Below are 20303 nucleotides of genomic sequence, written 5' to 3'. Positions count from 1 at the left end.
TGCTCGATTGCTCGCGGAAGCACTGACGTGTACACACTGGAACCGTGGCTAGTGTAGCTAGCTAGGTAGAGCCGGTAGTGACACAACGGCCGTTCCAGGTAAGACAGCGATGCTTTTCTTCTGTTCCCTTTCAATTCATGAAATACACCATCGAACGCCGAGTCGTACTATTTTACTTGCAATATGGAGCAGTATTTCTTTTAGTGATTCGGCGCCCTGTTCCTCAATAAAAGGCGTTTTTACTTGGTTAGCTTGTAGCTTCGATACCGTAGCCAACGCTTTACCGGAAGTGAGTTGTCAAATGTAGCACTGCACGCTGGAGTTTGTAGTTCGCCTTTCGCCTTCCTCTGTCGGAAGCTAAAGGAGTCGTTGTGCATGAAAAAACTACAACTCACTGCAGCGGATTTGACCCCATCTTTTTTGGGCGATGTTGGAAATGTAGTCCTACAAACGACCTCACTCGGAAAATAGAACGCGCGAGACTCAATAAAAAAACTACACGTCCCATTGAAATAGCGAAATAGGCCGAAGTTCAACAAGAGAGCTAGGTAGCCTCCAAAGCCTCATCGAGAACTAACGCAAAAATAAGTCGTTTTACACGATACATACGTCGGTGATGTTTGTGGGACACAACGACGGGTTTGGTTGGACTTTTAAACGTAGTCAAGAGTATAATCTAGGCGATGAAAACGAGGATTTCCCCCCCCGACTTCTTCCAGTTGACTGCTAGTGATCGCTTTAAGATGGAATATAATATGTATATAAATGTAATTACGGTTTCAATTTCACACCGTTTTAGTGAAGGGCCTACAAACGCTACGATTGAAATGCGAACTTGCAGTAGTTTCGATGCTAGGAAATCGAAAGTGCTGTACCAAAGGTGGTCTGCTGGATATGTATTTCCTGAGTTGTACCCCATCGTCTAAAGGTTTGGTCTGACATCAATGTTTGATGACGTGGAGATCATGACACTTTGGATTTAGCTTCAGAAGGTTAAATATTTGTAGAATTGTGTGACTGATTGTCTTCGTAATGCATGACTTATAAGTGTTGCATGGACACTACTTTGTATCCTAAACAAAACATGCGATAGTAGCCAAAATGTAATAGAACAATGCTGTTCCCAGCAATGATTCTAAAATGAATGGCGGAGCCTCGAACACAAGATGGGATTTTCGGTGTTATGGCCCATCGAATAACCCAGGACCAGTGTTGTTTTGAAGTTCTATGAGTCACAGTTGATCTCATTTATATATATGTGCGCACACACAACGCCACATTGGTTTCATCCTATACTATACCAAGGTAATGTTAGGTAGTTTGATGTGAAAATTGGTCGATTTGTAGTTGTGTTTTCCGCCAGAAAGTTGTGTGATAGAATGACCATCAAATGAATATGCCATCTGCTCTGAAACAAAACAGCTTTTTCTGAGCCACTGACAATTTCTAATGCTGGTCTCCCTTTTCAGAATGTCAGAAGGGGACAGCATTGGGGAGTCAATCCATGGGAAGCCATCTGTAGTCTCTGCCCTTTTCACAAGGATCGGACAGGTAACTTGAGGGTCAAGTCAGAGCTGATGACTCATGAAAAGATCTGAAAAATTCCATGTATTTGCCTCCGACGTAAAAAGCTCACGGCTCTAAATGGAACCGACAGCCTACCTTTTTTTAAATTTAGCGCACTTGACAGAAGCATCCACCAGCCGAGAGAAAGAAACAGAGTGACACGACTTTCTTTGGTCACGTGATGCGATTGTGCCTCAGAAAGGTTGTGGAAGTCATGCAAACAAAGGAAGGCTGCAAACAAATATCCACCTGCTCAGACAACAACTGACTAATGGAGAGCTGATGAAGTGGAAGAGGTTGTGTGCTGTGATCCTGTCTTGGCCATTGCTTAAGTTGAATGTCGCGCTGACTTAATGTCCGATGCTCATCTCTGTGTTGATGCACGAGGACGTGAACCGTCCGTTGATGGACCAGTTCGACGGGTCGGTCTGATCGATCTGATCTTCTGAGTCACTAGAATGTTGTTGGGCCACTTGTCCATTAGCATAAGGGTCTTTTCTTAATGCAAACAGCGCTGTTTACAAACCAACAATCCGACCAGTGAACTGATGCTCCATTCATTTGTGCTTGTGCGACAGATCTATCAATCATGGCTGGACAAGTCCACGCCGTTCTACGCAGTGCGATGGGCGGCGACCCTTCTACTAACTGCAATATACATGATCAGAGTGTACATACTACAGGTATGGAGGCGGCGGCTTTTGCTTTTTTTCCTTGGCATCCTTCGAGAGAAACTGTCCTGTCTTTAGTGTTTAGCTAAGACCTGCCAGAAGAGGGAGCTGCAGTGATTTGAGTTGTTGCTGCTTTGTGTTTCAGGGTTGGTACATAGTCACATACGCTTTGGGAATCTACCACCTCAATCTCTTCATTGCGTTTCTGTCGCCTAAAGTGGACCCCTCCCTGCTTGACGAAGGCAAGTCGACTTGAACTGCGCCGTCTTGGAATGCAGGATTATGTCGTGAAACGAAAGTCAAGTCCGGGCACATTGCGTGGTTCAGTATCACGAGTTTTCACGCTATGATTCACCCGTCTGTCCTGCAGATGAGGGCCCATCCCTCCCCACCAAGCAGAACGAGGAGTTCCGTCCTTTCATCAGGAGGTTGCCGGAATTCAAATTCTGGTAAGGTTCTCTTTCAGGCTCTGTTTCTTTTCCGCGGATGTCCAGGCCGATTGCAAATCACATTCATGAGATGGAGGTCAATGTTTAACATAAAACCAAAGTGGCTCGCTTGAACTGCTGCGATCCCATGGACGCTTATGTCTCGTCTGGTTCTGCTTGTGTGTTTGGGCCTCTAACACGCGTCTTCTTTTCTTCGCCAGGCACTCCGCAACAAAAGGCATCATCGTCGCCATGATTTGCACATTTTTTGATGCCTTCAACGTGCCAGTGTTCTGGCCCATACTTGTTATGTACTTCATCATGCTCTTCTGCATAACCATGAAGAGGCAGATCAAGGTAAAGCTGGCGAGGCCGCGCACGTGTTCTGCTCGAAATCAGGTGCTTTGTTCTCAGCTGAACTCTGTTTCCTCCGCAGCATATGATCAAGTACAGATACCTCCCCTTCACGCACGGGAAGAGGACATACAAAGGCAAGGAGGACACAGGGAAACCGTTTGCTAGTTAGATTGCCACTCGCTGCGGGAGGGGGGTGCTTGGGTTTGGGACGATGACACGACAACAAACAAAATAAAGATCACTGATCCACAGCTGGCTGCGTTCTCAGAGCAGGATAGACGTGTTCTCCAGAAAACTGCCTTCATCAAGTCACCCTTTCTGTTGCTCTGTTCTGGCCTGCATCCGTTCTCACTAGTCTGAAACTCGGTTCTGCCTTTTGCCTTTAACGCCCCTCGACGGGTGAGGGGGCGGCTCTATTGGTCTGTGTATTGATGATTCCAAGTTTTACCGCCCAAGTATATCAGCCATTTTTTTTTTTCTATCTCATTTTTTGCTATACATAAAAGTCAGTAGTGTAGAGTAACGCTAGAGAAAAGAGATTAAACGTGAAGGAAACAAGAGTATTGCATTGTCAACGCAGAGATTTAAAGTCACAGTAAAGTAAGTGGCAGTCAATCGTCTGACTACTTTAAGCTTACTTGCAATTGATTCAATAAAAGGTTTTTTTTTCCTTGATCGACTTGTCGAGGTCACGAGGCTGGCTCTCTTCCGAGCCTGTCGCTTTCTGAGCTCAGTATTTTTGTTTCCAAAAGATAAAGTCATTCCGAGCTTCACGGGTACTGAAAGCTTCTCAGCTCAGTCTGCCGTGAACAAACCAACCTTCGTCTGGTACCAGAATGATTTGACAGTGAGTGAAAACATGCAGTATCTGACAAGACACTGGCAGACTTGATCTTGAACTATTATTGGGATGGGCCTCTACCTGGCAGAGGGACGGGATCTTCCTGGAGGATCCTGGAAGACCGAGCTTCTGCCACCTACCTGCAGAAGACCAAAGCCAAACGGCACCATTCTTAGTTACTGATAAGGTCCAAATATGTCAGTGTCGTCTGGTACTTCACTGAAGAACCCTCAAATGTCTTTTTCTTTATGAGCAGCAGCGGCATTTTTGAGCTTGTGGTTGAAGCCACCTGCCCCTCGCTTCCGCGCCCATTTTTAGAGTCTGCCCACTTGCTTTCCTGTAGCTCTGCTGTTGTTATTATTTGGGGGGATTCTTACGCCAAACTCTGGCCCTCACTGAAGGAAGGGATCAAATCATATTCCTGTAAAAAGGTTGTCAGGAGGATTTGTATATATATAAATATATTTTAAAATATAACTTTTCTTTTTTTTTTCTTAGATTTTTTTTTCTTTAACCACAAAACTATTTAAATTGTTCATTTGAAATTCATAAAAAAAAAGAACTGCTTCATTTGGCTCTCGATTTGACGGATGATCATGTTCCTCATTGCATGTTATTGTTTTCTTGTGCGACAGTCAAACGAAAAAAAGATACCGACAAAACTTGATTTTATTAACTTAAGTGTAATTTTTCACTCCAAATGCTATTAAAGAGACTGTGTTCCTTGAAACAGCGAACGTGTGTCCGACTGGTGATTTGGGCAATGTGGACTTGTGGCCGTCAGTAAAATGGTGGTGTCATTTCCTCTATTACACAGATGCAGGTCTAATAAATGAGAACAGTCAAAGGTCAGGCGACGGACAGTCCTGAACTCCTCAGGAGGAGCGAGTGCACGAGTGATGACGCGCCGCTACTGGCTCCGAGGCTGCAGCGTCCCATTGCTATCCAATAAAATGGTTTGACCTCTGGACTCAATGGTGGATACCTTTTGTTCTGTTCGACTCGGAAATCACCAGAACCATACGACTACTTGAGGTCCTCATTGAGGCCGACACGGTGTGGAGAGACACGCATCTGAAGATCAGTTGCGAAACAGTTTCTAGCTCGGATGTGAACAAGGTTGTTGGTCAGAAGAGCAGTGGTTTACCTGAAGACTTGATACAGCTCTGGACTGTAGAAAGACCCTTCTCCTGGCTCCCCCCTGGAAGAACTGAAGCGTGTCCATCTGGTCTCTCTAGAAGACAAGACAAAGCTTGTGATTTCAACTCTGAAATATCTGTGTGGATCCAGAAAAGATCAAGAGTGGAAACCAGTCTCAAACTCCACCCATCAATGATGGTGCAGCTGGATATCTAACAGTCTCCACCGCCCTCACCAGAAGGTCAGGGGGTGAGAATAAAGGTGGGGGTGCTCCAACATGTCAAACTGAAGGACCCGCTGGAGGTTTAAATACCAAACTCCAATGCTTTAATAAATATTTATTGTATAGTCGCTGAAAATAAATCTGCAGGGGCACCACAGGATCCCATCCGATAAAAACTTCAGACTAGATCTTGTCCTCAGTCTGCATCCTCCTTGGACCAACAGCGTCAGAGCTCAGAAGTGATCCTGATTTGCCTTCTCCCATCCATCAAGAGCTTGGTGGGTTTGAGGCGGAGCTCACACGCCACAGGCGAAGCGGTGAGTGACGTCGCCGCAGGACTTGACGCAGTCTTCAGACGCTCTTTGCATACAGCTTTGTGAATCCCTGACAACTCCAGAATGAGCTTGTTATTTTAGGTGTTGCCACCGCGCTCTGTTATCTTCTGGCCACTTGTAGAATGAAGCGCGCTCTCGCCGCTCTCCAGCTGCTGGGATACGTCTGCCACGCCGTGAGCGAGTGCACCTTGCCGGCCTCAGAGTTCCACCTGGATGGAGATTATCTGATCGGTGGAATCTTTAAAATCCACTATGTCTACCCAGCAGTGCCGCCTCATCGACGGCCGGAGAGCCTCCTGTGTTCCAGGTAGACGACCAGGCCAAGATCAACTTCCTGCTCGACCTCTGACTTCCTGTCTTTTCCACAGCCAGCTCTTCAGCCCCGAGGATTATCTGCGCTTTCAGGTGATGAGATTCTCCGTGGAGCAAATCAACAACTCGACTGAGCTGCTGCCGAACGTGTCTGTTGGCTATCACATATTTGACCACTGCCACAACGCAGAGAACTTCCCCAACGTCCTCGACCTGATCTCGGTCAACGGCTCCATCAAACCGTGGGAGGAGGTGAATGGCAACGGGTCGGTACCCCCCGAGGTCATCGCGGTGTCGGGTCCGTTTACCAGCACAGACACCCTGACGACGGCTCCGCTCTTCATGATGGACCTCTTTCCTCTGGTAAATCTGTGGCCCTCCCTCACACCAGATGGCCCAAGTTGAATTTGAATCGTTCTGAGCGACAATTCCGCGGCGTTGTATTTTTGAGGTGCAGTGTGGGTTGATAAGGCTGCAAGCATTGAGGTTGAAGGTCGCAGACCAGTGGTTTGTCTTTTGTTGAGAGCAATTGTTTTTTTTGGGTAAATAAAGTCTAAAAATGTCCTTCAATGTTTTTATGATAATGTCTTCTGGTTCATTTTGTTCTCAAAAATTGAAGCGGGTATTTCGATACCTTTAAGGAGCACAAGTCAGCTGACATTTTTGTTGCACTGCGGTTTGTTGTTTTGGAGTTGTGGTCGCTAAAGTTTCAGGTGGCGCCGAAGAGCTGACGCCACTGTTTTGCAGTTCAAATTGAGGGTTTGCTTGGTGTTGACTGAAGTTGTCGCTCTCCCTCCAGATCAGCTACGGAGCCGCCAGTTCCGTCTTATCGGGGAAGGCCAAATACCCGTCGTTCATGCGCACGGTCTTCTCCAACAAAGAAATCATCACCGTCATCGTCAACATCATCCAGCACTTCAAATGGCGCTGGGTTGCTTTTCTCCGGAGCGACGAGAGTTTCGGCAACAACGGCCTGGACCTGTTCGTGAGCGCGATCCAGGGCACTCAGATCTGCCTGGCCTACAGCAAAGGGCTCCGGTCCGATTCCAATTACACCCAAATATTCCAGCATATCGAGCATCAGAAGATCAACGTCATCATTGTTTTCGCGCCACAGCTGGCGGCCGAAGATCTGGTCGGCTGGGCGGTGAAGCACAAGGTCAGCAACAAGGTCTGGCTGGCGGGAGACACCTGGGCGCTGAGCAAGAAGCTGCGGGCGATGGAGGGCATCGACCAGATCGGGACGGTCATTGGGATCTCTCAGAATGAGAAGACCATCCCTGGATTCAGCGACTTCATACACGCCACCAGAGGCAGGAGCTACGGTCCACGTCAGCAGAAGTCTTGCAACCAGGTCTGTAACTGCAGCAGCCTGACCCCGGAGCAAATCCTGGCCTCGGATCATTCCTTCACCTTTTCAGTCTACTCCTCCGTGTACGCCATCGCACACGCTCTGCACAGGCTGCTGAACTGCAGCGGCGGCTGCCACAGAAACGCCACCGTTTATCCATACACGGTACGCGCAACTCGAGGAACATTATTCTTAGTTTTGGCAGTAGCTAGCAAAAAGTTTTCCAAATAATAAACCTAAGGGGACATGACCAAAATAGAGATATAGCCATCCATCCATCCATCGTCGTCCGCTTAGCCGTTGGCGGGTCGCGGGCGCAGCAGCTTCAGAAGATCAAGCCAAACGCCCTTCTCCCGAGCGACATCCACCAGCTCCGACTTGGGGATCCCGAGACGCTCCCAGGCCAGCGTAGAGATATAATCTCTCCACCTGGTCCTGGGTCGACCCCTCGGTCTCCTCCCAGCTGGACGTGTCTGGAACACCTCCAAAGGGAGGCGTCCAGTGGGCATCCTGATGAGATGCCCGAACCACCTCAGCTGACTCCTCTCAATGTGGGGAAGCAGCGGCTCTACTCCGAGCCTCTCCCGAGTGACAGAACTTCTCACCCTATCTCTAAGGGAGACGCGCCTGCCATCCTCCGGAGAAACAGCCGCTTGTATCCGGGACCTTGCTCTCTCAAAGCTCATGACCGTAGGTGAGGGTCGGGACGAAGATTGATTGGTATATAGAGAGCTTTGCCTTCTGGCTCAGCTCTCTCTTATGGACAACAGTGCGGCAAAGGGATCGCTACCCTTCCCCTGCTGCCCCAATTCGCCAAATCCCTAATCCCCTCACATGAGAACAACACCCCGAGAAAACTCAACCTTGTCCACTTGAAGCAAGATCTCAGTCCCAAGATCTCAATCCATCCGTTTCCGGTTGAGAACCATGGTCTCGGACTTAGAGGTGCTGATCCTCATCCCAGCCGCTTCACACTCAGACGCGAACCGATCCAGCGTGAGCTGTAGGTCACGCAATGATGAAGCCATCAGAACCAAATCATCTGCAAAGAGTAGAGACTGGATCTTCAGACCACCAAACCAGAGCTGCGCCTCGAAATCCTGTCCATGTAGACCATGTAGCAGAAATAGTAATATTTTTTTTATTAGTTTGAAGTGACGTCGTAACTACTTCCTGAGCAAACCACCGTACCGATGGCGAGTCAGCGTCCGTGGGAAAGTTTCATTGAATGTTATTTCGAAATTGGACTAAAATATGAGGACACACAGTCCGTGCTTCGTCACAAGGTTTTGGTCCTCCTCCATGACTCCTCCACTTCTCGAAGCAGAATCAATACATTTGAATGCCGTGAGATGTTGCATAAGTATTGCAGCGTCTGCTGGTAGTCGACAAAAACAGCCGTTCCGTAGTTGAGTTTCTTCTTTTATTTCACTCAAACACGGTGTTGTGGTCTCCAGAAAACAGAAACAACTGCAGCCCCCCGCTCTCCTCAACAACTCCCAAAAAACAGAACCGTCTCTCACCCTCCGCGTAATAACAGTAGCATAAAACCAGAACGTCACAGTATTGCGAGATCTCGCAAAACTTTTGCAAGTTCTTTTTTTGGGTCATGTCCGCTTAGGGGCTCCGTACTAACCTAACCTGACTCAAATATTTCATTGCATTATTTCATTTGACCTGCTTTTTAAACGCAAAGTTTAAATGTATATAATATATATATATATATATATATATAATAAATTCACTTTCACCCTTTTCCATTTCATCGCGTCACATCACTGTCTCTCTCTCTCAGGTCCTCGCAGCTTTGAAGAAATCAAACTTCACTCTTCTAAAGGACAGAATTAAGTTCGACCCAAACGGAGACCCGCTGTTTGGCTCCTACTTGCTGGTTCACTGGAACAAGAGCTTGGATCCGGATCCCATCGGCTATTACAACTTGGAAAAAAGGGTCCGCTTCTATATCAATGACAGCAAAATCGAGTGGTTCACGAATGCGGGCGTAAGTAATGAGCATGTGCAACACAACTCCCCTCTTCCTCCAGTGTCCACTCATGTCACCCACAGTGCCCGCATTAGCACGTGCTGTCGACTTTTCAGAGTAAAATCTGATGCTAAAATATTAGCGTTTTGCTTTCAAGATTTACCACGTTGGTTCTCATCGACTGACTTCCTGTCTGAACCATCCGCTCTTCTGTGGTGCATACGACACACCAGGCCTCAAACGCTTGTCTTTGTGGTGGATCTGTGGTTTTGCAACATTCAACAAACCATCCCTCTCCTGACGCCACTTTCTCCACCAGCGGAAAACACTCGCTCTCACTCACTCACCAGACCTGACTCGGCAACGAAGGAGGGAGTGACTCACGTTTCTCTCTGCAGGTGCCGACGTCACTGTGTTCTGAAGAATGTTTGTCGGGATACATGATGAAGCAGGATGGAATCCACAAATGCTGTTTCACCTGCGAAATGTGTCCTGAAGGAACCTACGTCGACATCACAGGTAACAAGGGAGGAAAACACCTGTCAGTCGCATGAAATAGCTGTCAAACGTGACACATAGATGCGTTTGTTGGTGGTGGATTCGATGATGCGTCAGCTTCTCAACTCTTCAGAAAAGCTGTTTGGTTTCTAACTGTTGCAGTGCAGTATGAGACATTTATGAGATGCCTTGAGGGCGACTTGTCTGTGGGACTCACCGCTGTCCACGTCTGTCTCCCTCAGAGGATCCGTACCAGTGCAGCGCCTGCAACCAGACGCAGTGGTCAGCAGCTGGAAGCATCTCCTGTAACCAGCGGAGGCTGGAGTTCGTCCCCTTCTCCGACCGATGGGCCATCCTCATTCTGTTTGGAGCCGCGGTCCTGGTGGCCCTCATCCTCGCCGTGTCCGCCGTCTTTGCCGTCAACTACAACACGCCCGTGGTGCGGTCCAGCGGCGGACCCATGTGCTTCCTGATTCTCGCTTGCCTCTTCCTGTCCAGTCTGAGTGTCAGCTTTTATTTTGGCGAGCCGGCCACGTCCTCCTGCTCGCTCAGGTTCCTGCCCTTCGTCTTGTTCTACACCGTTTGTCTGTCCTGCTTCGCCGTGCGGTCCTTTCAGATTGTTTGCATTTTCAAGATGGCCAGCAAGTTCCCCAACCTGCAGAGCTACTGGGGGAAGTACCACGCTCAGTGGCTGCTCATCGCCATCACGGGTGCCACTCAGTTCTTCGTCATCGTCGTCGGCTTCGTTCTCGACCCCTCGACCCCTGAGGCCGACACCTCCTGGTCCCAACAGGAAATCATCCTGAAGTGCGTGTTGAACTTCAAAGGCTGTGTGGCTCCAGCGATGCTGCTGTCATCCCTGTGTGCTCTGTGTTTCGTTTTCTCCTACATGGGGAAGGACCTCCCCAAAAACTACAACGAGGCCCAAGCCATCACCTTCTGCCTCATGCTGCTGACCCTCACCTGGGTCACCTTCATCACCATCTTCCTGCTGTACCAGGGCAAACACCTCCAGACTCTCAACGCCCTGGCCGTGCTCTCCAGCCTCTACTCCTTCCTGCTGTGGTACTTCCTCCCCAAGTGTTACATCATCCTCTTCCAACCAGAGAAAAACACACCGCAGTACTTCCAGGGTCTCATCCAGAACTACACCAAAACCATCAGCCAGTAGTGGTTTGGTGGCGGGAAACTGTGGCACAGTAGCGCTGACTTTGGGCTGCATCTGGCGCCACCTTGGGGTCCAAACATATCGAGTTGCAAGCAAGTTTGAGCAACAAAATCGACAGGTTTCAGTCCAGCACAACAAAAACATAGGTGTACTAACTGTTGTTTTCTGATTAAAAACTCCTCATGATAAAGTGTGTGTGTGTTGCTTTGTTCGGGTGATATTTCAACCCAAACTGCTCACTTTAGCTTCACAGCCGCCCTCAGAATGAGCATTCAAAGAATCCCAGGATTTAACGCTCTCGAATGACCCACCAAAATATTTTCCGTCCTGTCTCCCCCTTTGTCACTTCAGATCACAACGTCATCCAAGAACATCATGGTCCATCAGTATGTCTGAACTTTCTTTCCAGCACAAAAGACAACTAAAAAAAATATGATAACATGAAAATAAAATTGTGTTTTAACCATTTCAATTCTCAGATATCTCCATGCCAGAGAGGTTCTAACCATGGTGCAAAAGAGAATAAACTGCAGAACAAAAAATACGGATTTTTTTTCCCTTACGCACCATTAACATCTGAACTTCATGAATCAACATGACTTTTTCATTTCCACGGAAGCTGCTGACCTGGACGCAGTGTGTCGGTCTGAAGCCACATGCAAACCGTAAAGGTTTTCAGGTTGCAGGCAAATGCAGCCAGCAGGAACTTTAAATCAAAATAAGCAGTGGAAGTGGTTTATGGGCACAGTTCATTTGTTGAAATGTGGCCGGTTGTTTTCGCATGATCGGATCACCTGGGAGAGTTCACGCCGGGTCGGAGGGAAGAGTTGAGATGACAAGCGAGTCCTTCACACCCACCAACTCGGAGATGACACAAGAAACAACCTTGAAATGTAACTGCATGTGGATAAAAGGAAGCTGGCAGAATGAAAACACTGAGGTTCACTTTCACTTCCCGTTGCTGCTTTCCTTTTCCTCTACTTCATCAATGTCCCCTGGCGACTGAACTTAAGTGTCACAGACTCGGAAAAACGTCCCTCGCGATGACTGAACTGACGCTAGTTTCAAGCTCTGGTCGCAAACCAAACAAAGCGGAAAACAAACACCTTATTCGATCTAAATCTGCGGCGGTGATATCAAAGCATTTGCATCCTGATCCTGTTCATTTCCCTGCAGCCATGTTTCTGCCGACGGCACCTCTTGGCATGTAAACCATGAGGTTTGCCGTCCACTGGTGCCTGACTCTCAATTACAGCATTAATCCAACAACAAAAGTAATCGGCCGGCAGCCATGAGTCGGAGCGCAGACTGGTCGCGTCTTGTCGGGAGCCTGCTGAGCGCTGCCTGTTGTTGTTGCGCTGTCGTGGGGTCGGAGTTCCATCTGGATGGAGATTATATCATCGGTGGGCTCTTCAGCGTCCACCTGGCTGCTGGACCTGTTTACCAAAAAAGGCCAGAAGTCTCAGAGTGTTCCGTGTGAGTATCTTTGAGCCAAAACTTTAGCCCAACGCTAGTTTGTGTTTCCTTCTCACTCAGGTGACTTTTGAAAGAGGTGGTTTATGATGTGTCCAGATTTTTGGACTTCACAGAGGGCTATTGGGTCCAGTAGGGTGCAACTGTCTTCATCATGCAGGCTTGACAAAAACACGTGACATTCTGTCGGGATCCGTCCACAGCTACCCGTTCCAGCTCTCCCACTACCGGAGGTTCCAGATGATGCGATTCTCAGTGGAGCAGATCAATAACTCCTCCCACATCCTGCCGAACGTCTCCATCGGTTATCAGATATTTGACCAGTGCGCAGATGCGAAAGATTTCCCGGGGATTTTTGATCTGGTGTCTGTGAACGACACCGTCCATCCCTGGTGGTCCACGAGTCAAGGTCGGTCCAATGTCATCGCGGTGTCCGGCCCGTTTTCAAGCACCTTCACTCTGACCACGGCGCCACTCCTGATGGTGGACCTGATACCAATGGTAACATTTGCTCTGATTTATCAAAGAGTCGTGTTGCAGGTTGACTCAACAAATCTGTTCCCCCAGGTCAGCTACGGAGTCACAGGTTCGGTTTTCTCCAACAAACTGAAATTCCCCTCCTTTCTACGAACGGTCCATCCCAACCAGGTGACCATCAGCCTCATGGTGAAGATCCTGCAGCACTTTAACTGGCGCTGGGTGGCGTTCCTCAACAGCGCAGATGATTTCGGGAGGGACGGCCTCGACTTGTTCACCAAGTACATCAAAGGCACCAACATCTGTCTGGCCTACAACAAGGGCCTGACCGAGCACTCCCACTTCCCCTCCATCTTCAAGGAGATCGAGGCGGCCAAGATCACCGTGGTGCTAGTCTTCGCCCCGGAGGTGACCGCTGAGAACCTGGTTTGCTCCGCCATCCAACACAACATCAACAAGAAGGTTTGGATCGCAGACGAAGGCATGACCCAAAACAAGAGACTGCAGACGGACCCCAACATACACAGCATCGGGACCGTCATCGGAGTTTCCCAGGCCATTGTGACTATTCCAGGCTTCAGCGACTTCATTCTCGCAACTAAAACCCAGACTCTTGTGGAGGACGACCAGCAAACGCTTTGCAATCAAATCTGCAACTGCAGCGGCATCACCCCGACAGCCATCATCAACGTGGATCCCTCTTTCGCTCTGGGGGTTTATTCGTCCGTGTATGCCATCGCGCACGCCTTACACAACGTGCTGGAGTGCGAGGCAGGACGCTGCAACACCAGCATCACCGCCAACCCGCAAATGGTGAGTGTCCTGTCTGCAAAGATCCTTCCGGATCTGAATGATAACCTGACGTTCTGAGCCACACCAGGTCTTCACCGAGCTGAAGAAGTCCAACTTCACCCTCCTCAACTACACTGTACGATTCAACAAGGACGGCGACCCCATGTTCGGAGCCTTTTCCGTGTTTTACTGGAACCGAAGGGGCGAAGCCGAGGAGCTGGGGCAGCTGGATCTGTACTCATCATCGTCCTTCACCATCAACAGCAGCAAAATACAGTGGTTCACGGACGAAGTATGTCTGAGCCAACAGAGGGAGACCTGAAATCTTCTCACCATCATCCTCTCTTCCAAGGTGCCCACCTCACTCTGCTCCCCGGAATGTCCTTCTGGATTTGCCATGAAGCAAGATGGAAGCCACCACTGCTGTTTCTCCTGTGAAAAGTGTCCGAACGGCACGTACGTCAACATCACAGGTACGGAACGCCAGGACTAGGGTCATGAAGGAATTCTGTTTGTCAGACGGCCGAACCAAAACAGTCAAACTACAGTAAATGAAGTGCCACTGTGTAGACTTTACTGAAATGGTTCTTTCTAGTTTAGCAGTGGCAAATATTATCTGCTCGATTTGTCATAGATTTCTTCAGGAGAACGTGCATCAATTCAGTGATACTAACACTGCATTTGAATGTTTTTTTTGTATTTTAATTTTACTCTTAAAATGTGTCTTTACATTGATAAAATAATGACTTCAACTGAGACAAAAAATGTTTTGCAATTCTTCTCTTTTTTCTTGAGTAATTCAGCACAATAAATGGGGGAAAGTGATATTTTTTAAAAAAACATATAACAAGTGACAATGCTTTGAATTCAGCTTAGAAAGACAATTGTCATTGCTGATTTTTTTTTTTTTTAATCGGTCTATGAAGTGAGAATCCCGCCAATTCAGCAGCGAAGGACAGTTACTCTGCAGATGTTTCATGAAATGTGGCTCAGCAGATAAATGTAGTTTTATTTCAATTGAAGAATACAAATAAAACTGTTCAGAAGAGCAAGGGTTTTCTATAGAACTAGATGCAAGAGACTTGGTTCCACATCATAAATGCAGACTTGCATTGAAGACAGAGCAAAGGGTGCAGCAGCTGACAGACCTCTGGAAAAATACCAGCTCCAGGTAGATGCTCCTCTGACTCAGCTGTCTGTGTCCTTCATGCTCACCAGAGAACCCGTACAAGTGCACCCGGTGTCACGAGACAGAATGGTCACCAGCTGCCAGCACCGCCTGCATCCCTCGCACTGTGGAGTACGTGCAGTTCTCCCACGGCGCAGCCTTACTCACCATGTCTGCCATGGTGCTCTTTGACGTCCTGATCGTCGCCGTCGCCGCTCTCTTCGCCGTCCACTTCAACACACCCGTCGTCCGCTCGGCCGGGGGGCCCATGTGCTTTCTGATCTTAGCCTGCCTCTGCCTTTCCGGCCTCAGCATCAGCTTCAACTTCGACGAACCCACCACGTCCTTCTGCTTCCTCAGGCTCTTTCCCTTCAGCTTCTTCTACAGCATTTGTCTCTCCTGCTTCGTGGTGCGCTCCTTCCAAATCGTTTTCATCTTTAAAATGGCCAGCAGGTTCCCGAAGCTCTACAGTTTCTGGACGGCCTACCACGGCCAGTGGGTGCTGATCTCCGCCGTGTTCACACTGCAGACGTTCCTGTCCATCATCGCTTACTCCATCGGGCCGACCACACCCTACCAAGACATGTCCTCCTACGAAGACAAGATCATCCTCAAGTGCAACTACGCTGTCCAAGCCACCACCGTCGCCGTGACTTTGCTTGTATTGTTGAGTCTCCTTTGTTTCGTTTTCTCCTACATGGGGAAGGACCTCCCCAAAAACTACAACGAGGCCCAAGCCATCACCTTCTGCCTCATGCTGCTGACCCTCACCTGGGTCACCTTCATCACCATCTTCCTGCTGTACCAGGGCAAACACCTCCAGACTCTCAACGCCCTGGCCGTGCTCTCCAGCCTCTACTCCTTCCTGCTGTGGTACTTCCTCCCCAAGTGTTACATCATCCTCTTCCAACCAGAGAAAAACACACCGCAGTACTTCCAGGGTCTCATCCAGAACTACACCAAAACCATCAGCCAGTAAACTGCCGCAGCTCAGCACGTTCACAAATAAACATCAGAAGTTCATAACCTGAAAACCAGCGTGAGAGAGAAATGCCAGGCGAATGTGCTCTCTGCTGGATAAAAACAAAGACAGAGCAGGTACTTCATGTCATCACTTCTCATGACTGCAAGTTCTAGAACACACAGATTAATGATGTTTCAAATGCTAAAAAAGGCGTCCCACTCTATATATGTATGACTATAGCAGTGGGTGGACATGAGCTGCTTGGCAGAGGTCTGCACTTTCTGGAGCTCTGGAGGTTTTCGCAGTCCCCCTTTATCAAACGGTGTATGAGCAGCAGCAAACTGATGAAATGCAGTCATTTTGACACATAGATTCAGAGATCTTTTCAATTTAAAATAATATGGAATGTTACTGTTGATATACTTTTTATGTGTATATTTTTCTGTCTGAACGCAAACCAGTGTGGACAGACCTCAGCACTTGGGGTTTCTTTCTTTGGTCCAGTGGGTTGTCACTTGAAACTAAACTTTCCATATTCCATTTTCCAACTCCACCTGATTTATTCAAATTCACCCTTGACAAATATTGGAATCAGTTCTGAGAAATGTGTCACTTTAATCCATTTTATTAAAAAAATAAAAAACATTTCCAGTATAATCTATGACAATAAACATTTTATACAAGACAGTGCAATATTGGTCAAGTCTCTACCACGGCCTCCACATCTGTCCGCTCACATCTTCTCTCCCGGAGTGGATCTTCTTGTCGACAGACAGTGGCCTATCTTGTTTGGCTGGTTTGGACCGTGTGGTCTGGTGACAGGATGAAGTGTGAGGTTTGATAACTGCAGAAGGTGACTTCAGATCTGCCGGGAGCCACTCTGTTCCGCTCTCCATGGTGCTGGAAGCTTCTCGAGCGGTTCCTCCGCTCAGCTTGCCGGATAACTGGGTCAACATCTGGCGGTCCCGACAGTTGAGGTTCTCAGCCATCATCAAGTAGTGGTGGAAGTTTGCAAGGCAGCTGTGGAAGCCGGACTGGAGCTCCGACGCCGGCGCTGAAACTTTAAACAGACGGCTGGATTAAACAAAACATTCAAAGTGGAAGCACACTTCACTGAGGTTCAAGACTCACAGGTCTGATTCTTCTGCAGGTTCTTGAGATGTTTCACCGTCAGCTCCAATATATCCGCTTTTTCCAGTTTGCGTTTTCGAATCTGATGGAGAAAAGTGATCATGAATACGATGTTCATATGTAAATCACTGTAACTTTTTGTGCAATAAATATTGATATTGTGTTTCCTCCATTTTCTTGAAGTTGCGTGCAACAAAAGAGAGACAAAGTAAGAGAAAGGGTTGGACTCACGCTGCTGCTGTAGGAGCTCTCCAGGAGGGACTTCAACTGATCCAAACACTTGTTGATGCGAGCTCTCCTCTTCTTCTCCATGAGCGGTTTAGAAACCTGGAAAATTAACCAGGATTAATAATCCACACTCAGATGGGATGAAGAAACTTTGACAAAGCCAGCGCTTACTTTGGTTCCAGTGAAGGACTTGTCCTCGCAGTCAGTCGTGGCCACCATCATGAGCGCTGCAGAAGTCACCGTGAAGTCAGCGAGTGAATGGGAAGACCCCCGAGTGGCTTTATAAGCAGGCACCCACTTAACATCTCAAAGCCGAGAGTCCCGCCTGTTTGCGTGGCCAAAGTGAGCAACAGCGACGTCATTTGACAGCCAAAAGTGAAGAAAGTGGAGCAGAATAAACTTCCCAGAGGAAATAAAACTACTTCAACTGTCTTTTGCTTCTGCCTTTAACCACTATGTGGAGTTTAAAACAGTTCCGAATAACAAATTATTCTTCTTTCCCATTTATTTTATCTCAATATTTGACTTTTCTGTGCCACAGTTTTGACTCAAATGTTTTTATTGGGATTTTCACACAGGACTTCAGACAAAACCATGGAGCTACACAACATCAGAGGAACATTTGAATCTTGAGATAGTGGACTATTTTGGGGGGCACCATGTGGGGTAGACAAACCGATGAAAAATAGCGTAAAGGCAACATAATGCTGGATCATACGCTGCCACTTGCTCAACAGTCCTCTGACTATTCAGGCTTTTATTCGGGGGTTTCACGCCAGCGGGGCGAAGGCAGCACCGTGGTAATTCCTCCGTGTCAGCACAAATTTGGATTTTCTGCCTCGGACACGACTCTCTCACCTGACAGAGTCTGGGTGTCTCCCTCCCCCCCAATCCAGAGTGCAACTGTTGTGTTTAAAAGCCCCGCAGATGGACGTTTACACAGTTGAGATTGAGAAATTAACACTTTCGGGTTGGGTTTTGTTCAGGGTTTTTGTCTACTGGTTGAGGCACCGAGGAGAATCGTGGGCCGCCCCTCGTCCACGCTCCCTCGCCCCCTGATTTTCCACACTTTCCATGAAAGAGGCAGCGTCTTGGGAAAGTCAGAGCAGGAAAAAAAAGAGTTGACCAGTCCACTGGTCAGCTTTTACGCACCATTTTAATGAGTCCCAGCAGAAGGAGGGCTTTTGAGTCCAAACAAACCAAAGAATTTATCAACTTGTGCTGAAATGAAGGTTTATAGCGGAGGACCCTGTGTCCTTTCTGTGACTGGTCCATGTCATAATCCGCGAGTGGGCATCAAAGAAACCGCTTTCACTTTCTCCACCTGCTGGTTTCTGCACCAAATATGAGTGAATCAAACTTCTTCTTTGGAAAAATGTTTGGGAAATTTCAAAAAGGATAAAACATTAGACACATGAGATGTTCTTTAGGTTGTACTTGGACACAGTCATTTCATGTAACATGTTGAATGTAGTCATATTTTTGGATGAATGTTTCATGATCTTAAACGCTAATAACCAGAAAAATATAAGGGAGCATAAAACTCAAAGCAGAGTTGAAGAGAAGGACAATATTATTCTTGGACATCTAAAATATTTGCGCCCTGTAACTTGGAAGAGCTGAAGATGAGGTTTTTTTTCCCCCAGAAACTTTCTGGCGACCTTGCGCGTAAAAGACCAATAACGTCCAGTTTAATTGACCTAAACACGCCGTGTCTCCTGCTGCGCGCGTGGACGCCGACGAGCATGTAAAGTGCGTTTTCTTGTCGGAATCTGAAGCTTTTAATTGCTATGAAATGTGGCTGAAGTGGCGACGCTGGTGCTGATGCGCACTCCTTTGTCTCCTTTAGAGTCTCCGCGGTCAGAGTTTTCCACGCCTGCCGGTCACGCAGGGCCCCGGAGGCATCACAACAGCAGCGTGTCGCCTGATTTGGGGGGGAATTCCCCGCTTATTATTCGCTATAATTCCAATTAGTGTTCCTTTTTCACCTCGGCGGGAGTCGCTTTTATCAAAACACTCCTGGAAGACCGGGGCAGTAAAGTGGTTTCCCTCCAAAAACGCTCCTGCGCATGAGAAAAGCGCGAGGAGCGCCTTGGGTCTCGATGAAAGCTGCGCTCGTTAAACAACAAGTTAAGTGCCTGCTGGTTAAAAGGCGCAAATTCTGGTGTCGTTTTCACTCTCCAGCCTCAGCTCATCCATTCAGCGGGCCGGACCTTTGTCATGGATGCGCCGCAGCAGCAGGGAGCCCAGTGCGGCCGCAGTCATTGCGCTATTGGGGAACTTGTTAACAACAATTAGTGCGGCAATTATGCGATTACCGCAATAAACTTAGCGCTTCCTCACGCGCATTAGCAAACCAAAGGAAGGAGCGGGAGCCACGCAGGACGATCTTTTATTTTCATGTTAGGTAATAAGTCCTTTCTGGAGATAGGAACAGAGCAAGAGGTGCTGTTTTTCCAAGTGGATGTTTGTGACCCTGCGACCAAACCTAAACTCTCCAATATGCGCTTTGAATGAAGAGGACCTCCACACATGGTCCCTCTCCTACACGACTCCAGGAAACATGAATAAGCAGCCACTCCACGACACTCGGAAGGAGCGTCTTCTTCGCTTATATACTCTACTGTCCTGTCCTTCTTCGGTCCTTAAACCTTGGGTGGGTGCAAGTAACTGCCACCTTCCGACCGCATCCATCATCTAAGACCTTCAACTATAACCCTCAAAATTCAGTCAGGTACATCAGGATGACACAATGTTTCTTTGACATGCGTAGGAATATAGGAATAACATATTTAAACAATGAAAAAGATATACATATTGAAAGGATTAAAAGGAAGCATTCACTATGAATAAAAAACACAACAATACTTGGAGTTATTACGCATTATTACAGCAACATTTAGCCGCTTTAAGGTCTCTATCTTGACCCAGACGCCGAGGTTCGGTCGTGTCTGGACTCTGAATGAAGATGAGATATGCCAACAGGCGCTCAGTTCGGCACAGTGAGCGGAGCAAATCGATGATCCGCCTTCCATTCAGGTGGCTGCTGGTGTGACCAAAGGCACTTTTGTGCGCGACATCAGCGCCACAGAGCAGGTACAGGTGCGCTCTTTCTGGAAGTACATGAGCGCCGTGAAGCCACGCGTGGACCCAGCTCGGATCAAACATCAATGAGAGAAGTGGCATCATGAATTTC

General features: G+C 47.9%; 4 protein-coding genes across 5 annotated transcripts; 3 read left to right on the top strand and 1 right to left on the bottom strand.

Moving 5' to 3' along the window:
• The first annotated feature begins 17 nt into the window (after nucleotides 1–17).
• rer1 (retention in endoplasmic reticulum sorting receptor 1) lies at nucleotides 18–4818 on the top strand. 2 transcript variants are annotated; one of them, XM_053849327.1, is made up of 8 exons: nucleotides 18–98; nucleotides 1470–1551; nucleotides 2145–2249; nucleotides 2383–2479; nucleotides 2608–2686; nucleotides 2887–3022; nucleotides 3102–3156; nucleotides 4681–4818. In XM_053849327.1, exons 2-8 carry the CDS (start codon nucleotides 1471–1473, stop codon nucleotides 4731–4733), a joined length of 606 nt encoding a protein of 201 aa, XP_053705302.1. In that variant the 5' UTR covers nucleotides 18–98; nucleotide 1470; the 3' UTR covers nucleotides 4734–4818. The 2 variants fall into 2 exon arrangements, with proteins under 2 accessions (XP_053705302.1, XP_053705303.1); XM_053849328.1 differs by lacking the exon at nucleotides 4681–4818 and having other exon boundaries at nucleotides 3102–4595.
• An 865-nt stretch (nucleotides 4819–5683) lies between these two features.
• LOC128749871 (taste receptor type 1 member 2-like) lies at nucleotides 5684–10938 on the top strand. Its single transcript, XM_053849848.1, has 6 exons — nucleotides 5684–5868; nucleotides 5930–6236; nucleotides 6673–7389; nucleotides 9020–9226; nucleotides 9607–9727; nucleotides 9949–10938. The coding sequence occupies exons 1-6, from the start codon at nucleotides 5684–5686 to the stop codon at nucleotides 10875–10877; spliced, it is 2466 nt and encodes an 821-aa protein (XP_053705823.1). The 3' UTR covers nucleotides 10878–10938.
• A 311-nt stretch (nucleotides 10939–11249) lies between these two features.
• LOC128749791 (taste receptor type 1 member 1-like) lies at nucleotides 11250–15958 on the top strand. The gene is made up of 8 exons (XM_053849708.1): nucleotides 11250–11260; nucleotides 12017–12051; nucleotides 12242–12350; nucleotides 12551–12848; nucleotides 12915–13637; nucleotides 13705–13908; nucleotides 13969–14089; nucleotides 14835–15958. Exons 1-8 carry the CDS (start codon nucleotides 11250–11252, stop codon nucleotides 15761–15763), a joined length of 2430 nt encoding a protein of 809 aa, XP_053705683.1. The 3' UTR covers nucleotides 15764–15958.
• Nucleotides 15959–16455: 497 nt separating this feature from the next.
• On the bottom strand, nucleotides 16456–19372 carry her3 (hairy-related 3). Its single transcript, XM_053849707.1, has 5 exons — nucleotides 19321–19372; nucleotides 17279–17334; nucleotides 17111–17206; nucleotides 16880–16961; nucleotides 16456–16808 (listed from the first exon to the last, which is right to left on the bottom strand). The coding sequence occupies exons 1-5, from the start codon at nucleotides 19370–19372 to the stop codon at nucleotides 16456–16458; spliced, it is 639 nt and encodes a 212-aa protein (XP_053705682.1).
• Nucleotides 19373–20303: the final 931 nt, after the last annotated feature.

This window comes from Synchiropus splendidus, chromosome 18 (assembly GCF_027744825.2).
Source record: "Synchiropus splendidus isolate RoL2022-P1 chromosome 18, RoL_Sspl_1.0, whole genome shotgun sequence".
NCBI classification, from domain to species: Eukaryota; Metazoa; Chordata; class Actinopteri; order Syngnathiformes; family Callionymidae; genus Synchiropus; species Synchiropus splendidus.
The sequence above is the reverse complement of the archived record's forward strand: the minus strand, read 5'-3'. Positions and strand labels throughout refer to the sequence as shown.

Bases quoted from the DNA above. Each gene is read 5' to 3' on its own strand.
- LOC128749871 (XM_053849848.1), top strand. From the start codon at position 5,684: ATGAAGCGCGCTCTCGCCGCTCTCCAGCTGCTGGGATACGTCTGCCAC. The intron at 5,869-5,929 runs GTAGACGACCAG...TCTTTTCCACAG, and splicing joins GAGAGCCTCCTGTGTTCCAG to CCAGCTCTTCAGCCCCGAGG. The intron at 9,227-9,606 runs GTAAGTAATGAG...TTCTCTCTGCAG, and splicing joins AGTGGTTCACGAATGCGGGC to GTGCCGACGTCACTGTGTTC.
- LOC128749791 (XM_053849708.1), top strand. The intron at 12,849-12,914 runs GTAACATTTGCT...CTGTTCCCCCAG, and splicing joins TGGTGGACCTGATACCAATG to GTCAGCTACGGAGTCACAGG. The intron at 13,909-13,968 runs GTATGTCTGAGC...CTCTCTTCCAAG, and splicing joins TACAGTGGTTCACGGACGAA to GTGCCCACCTCACTCTGCTC.
- rer1 (XM_053849327.1), top strand. From the start codon at position 1,471: ATGTCAGAAGGGGACAGCATTGGGGAGTCAATCCATGGGAAGCCATCT. The intron at 2,250-2,382 runs GTATGGAGGCGG...TTTGTGTTTCAG, and splicing joins TCAGAGTGTACATACTACAG to GGTTGGTACATAGTCACATA. The intron at 3,157-4,680 runs GCAAGGAGGACA...TCTATTACACAG, and splicing joins CGGGAAGAGGACATACAAAG to ATGCAGGTCTAATAAATGAG.
- her3 (XM_053849707.1), bottom strand. From the start codon at position 19,372: ATGACTGCGGCCGCACTGGGCTCCCTGCTGCTGCGGCGCATCCATGAC. The intron at 17,335-19,320 runs GTCCGGCCCGCT...TGACTTCTGCAG, and splicing joins GCGGCGCATCCATGACAAAG to CGCTCATGATGGTGGCCACG. The intron at 16,962-17,110 runs GTGAGTCCAACC...TTTCTCCATCAG, and splicing joins AGAGCTCCTACAGCAGCAGC to ATTCGAAAACGCAAACTGGA.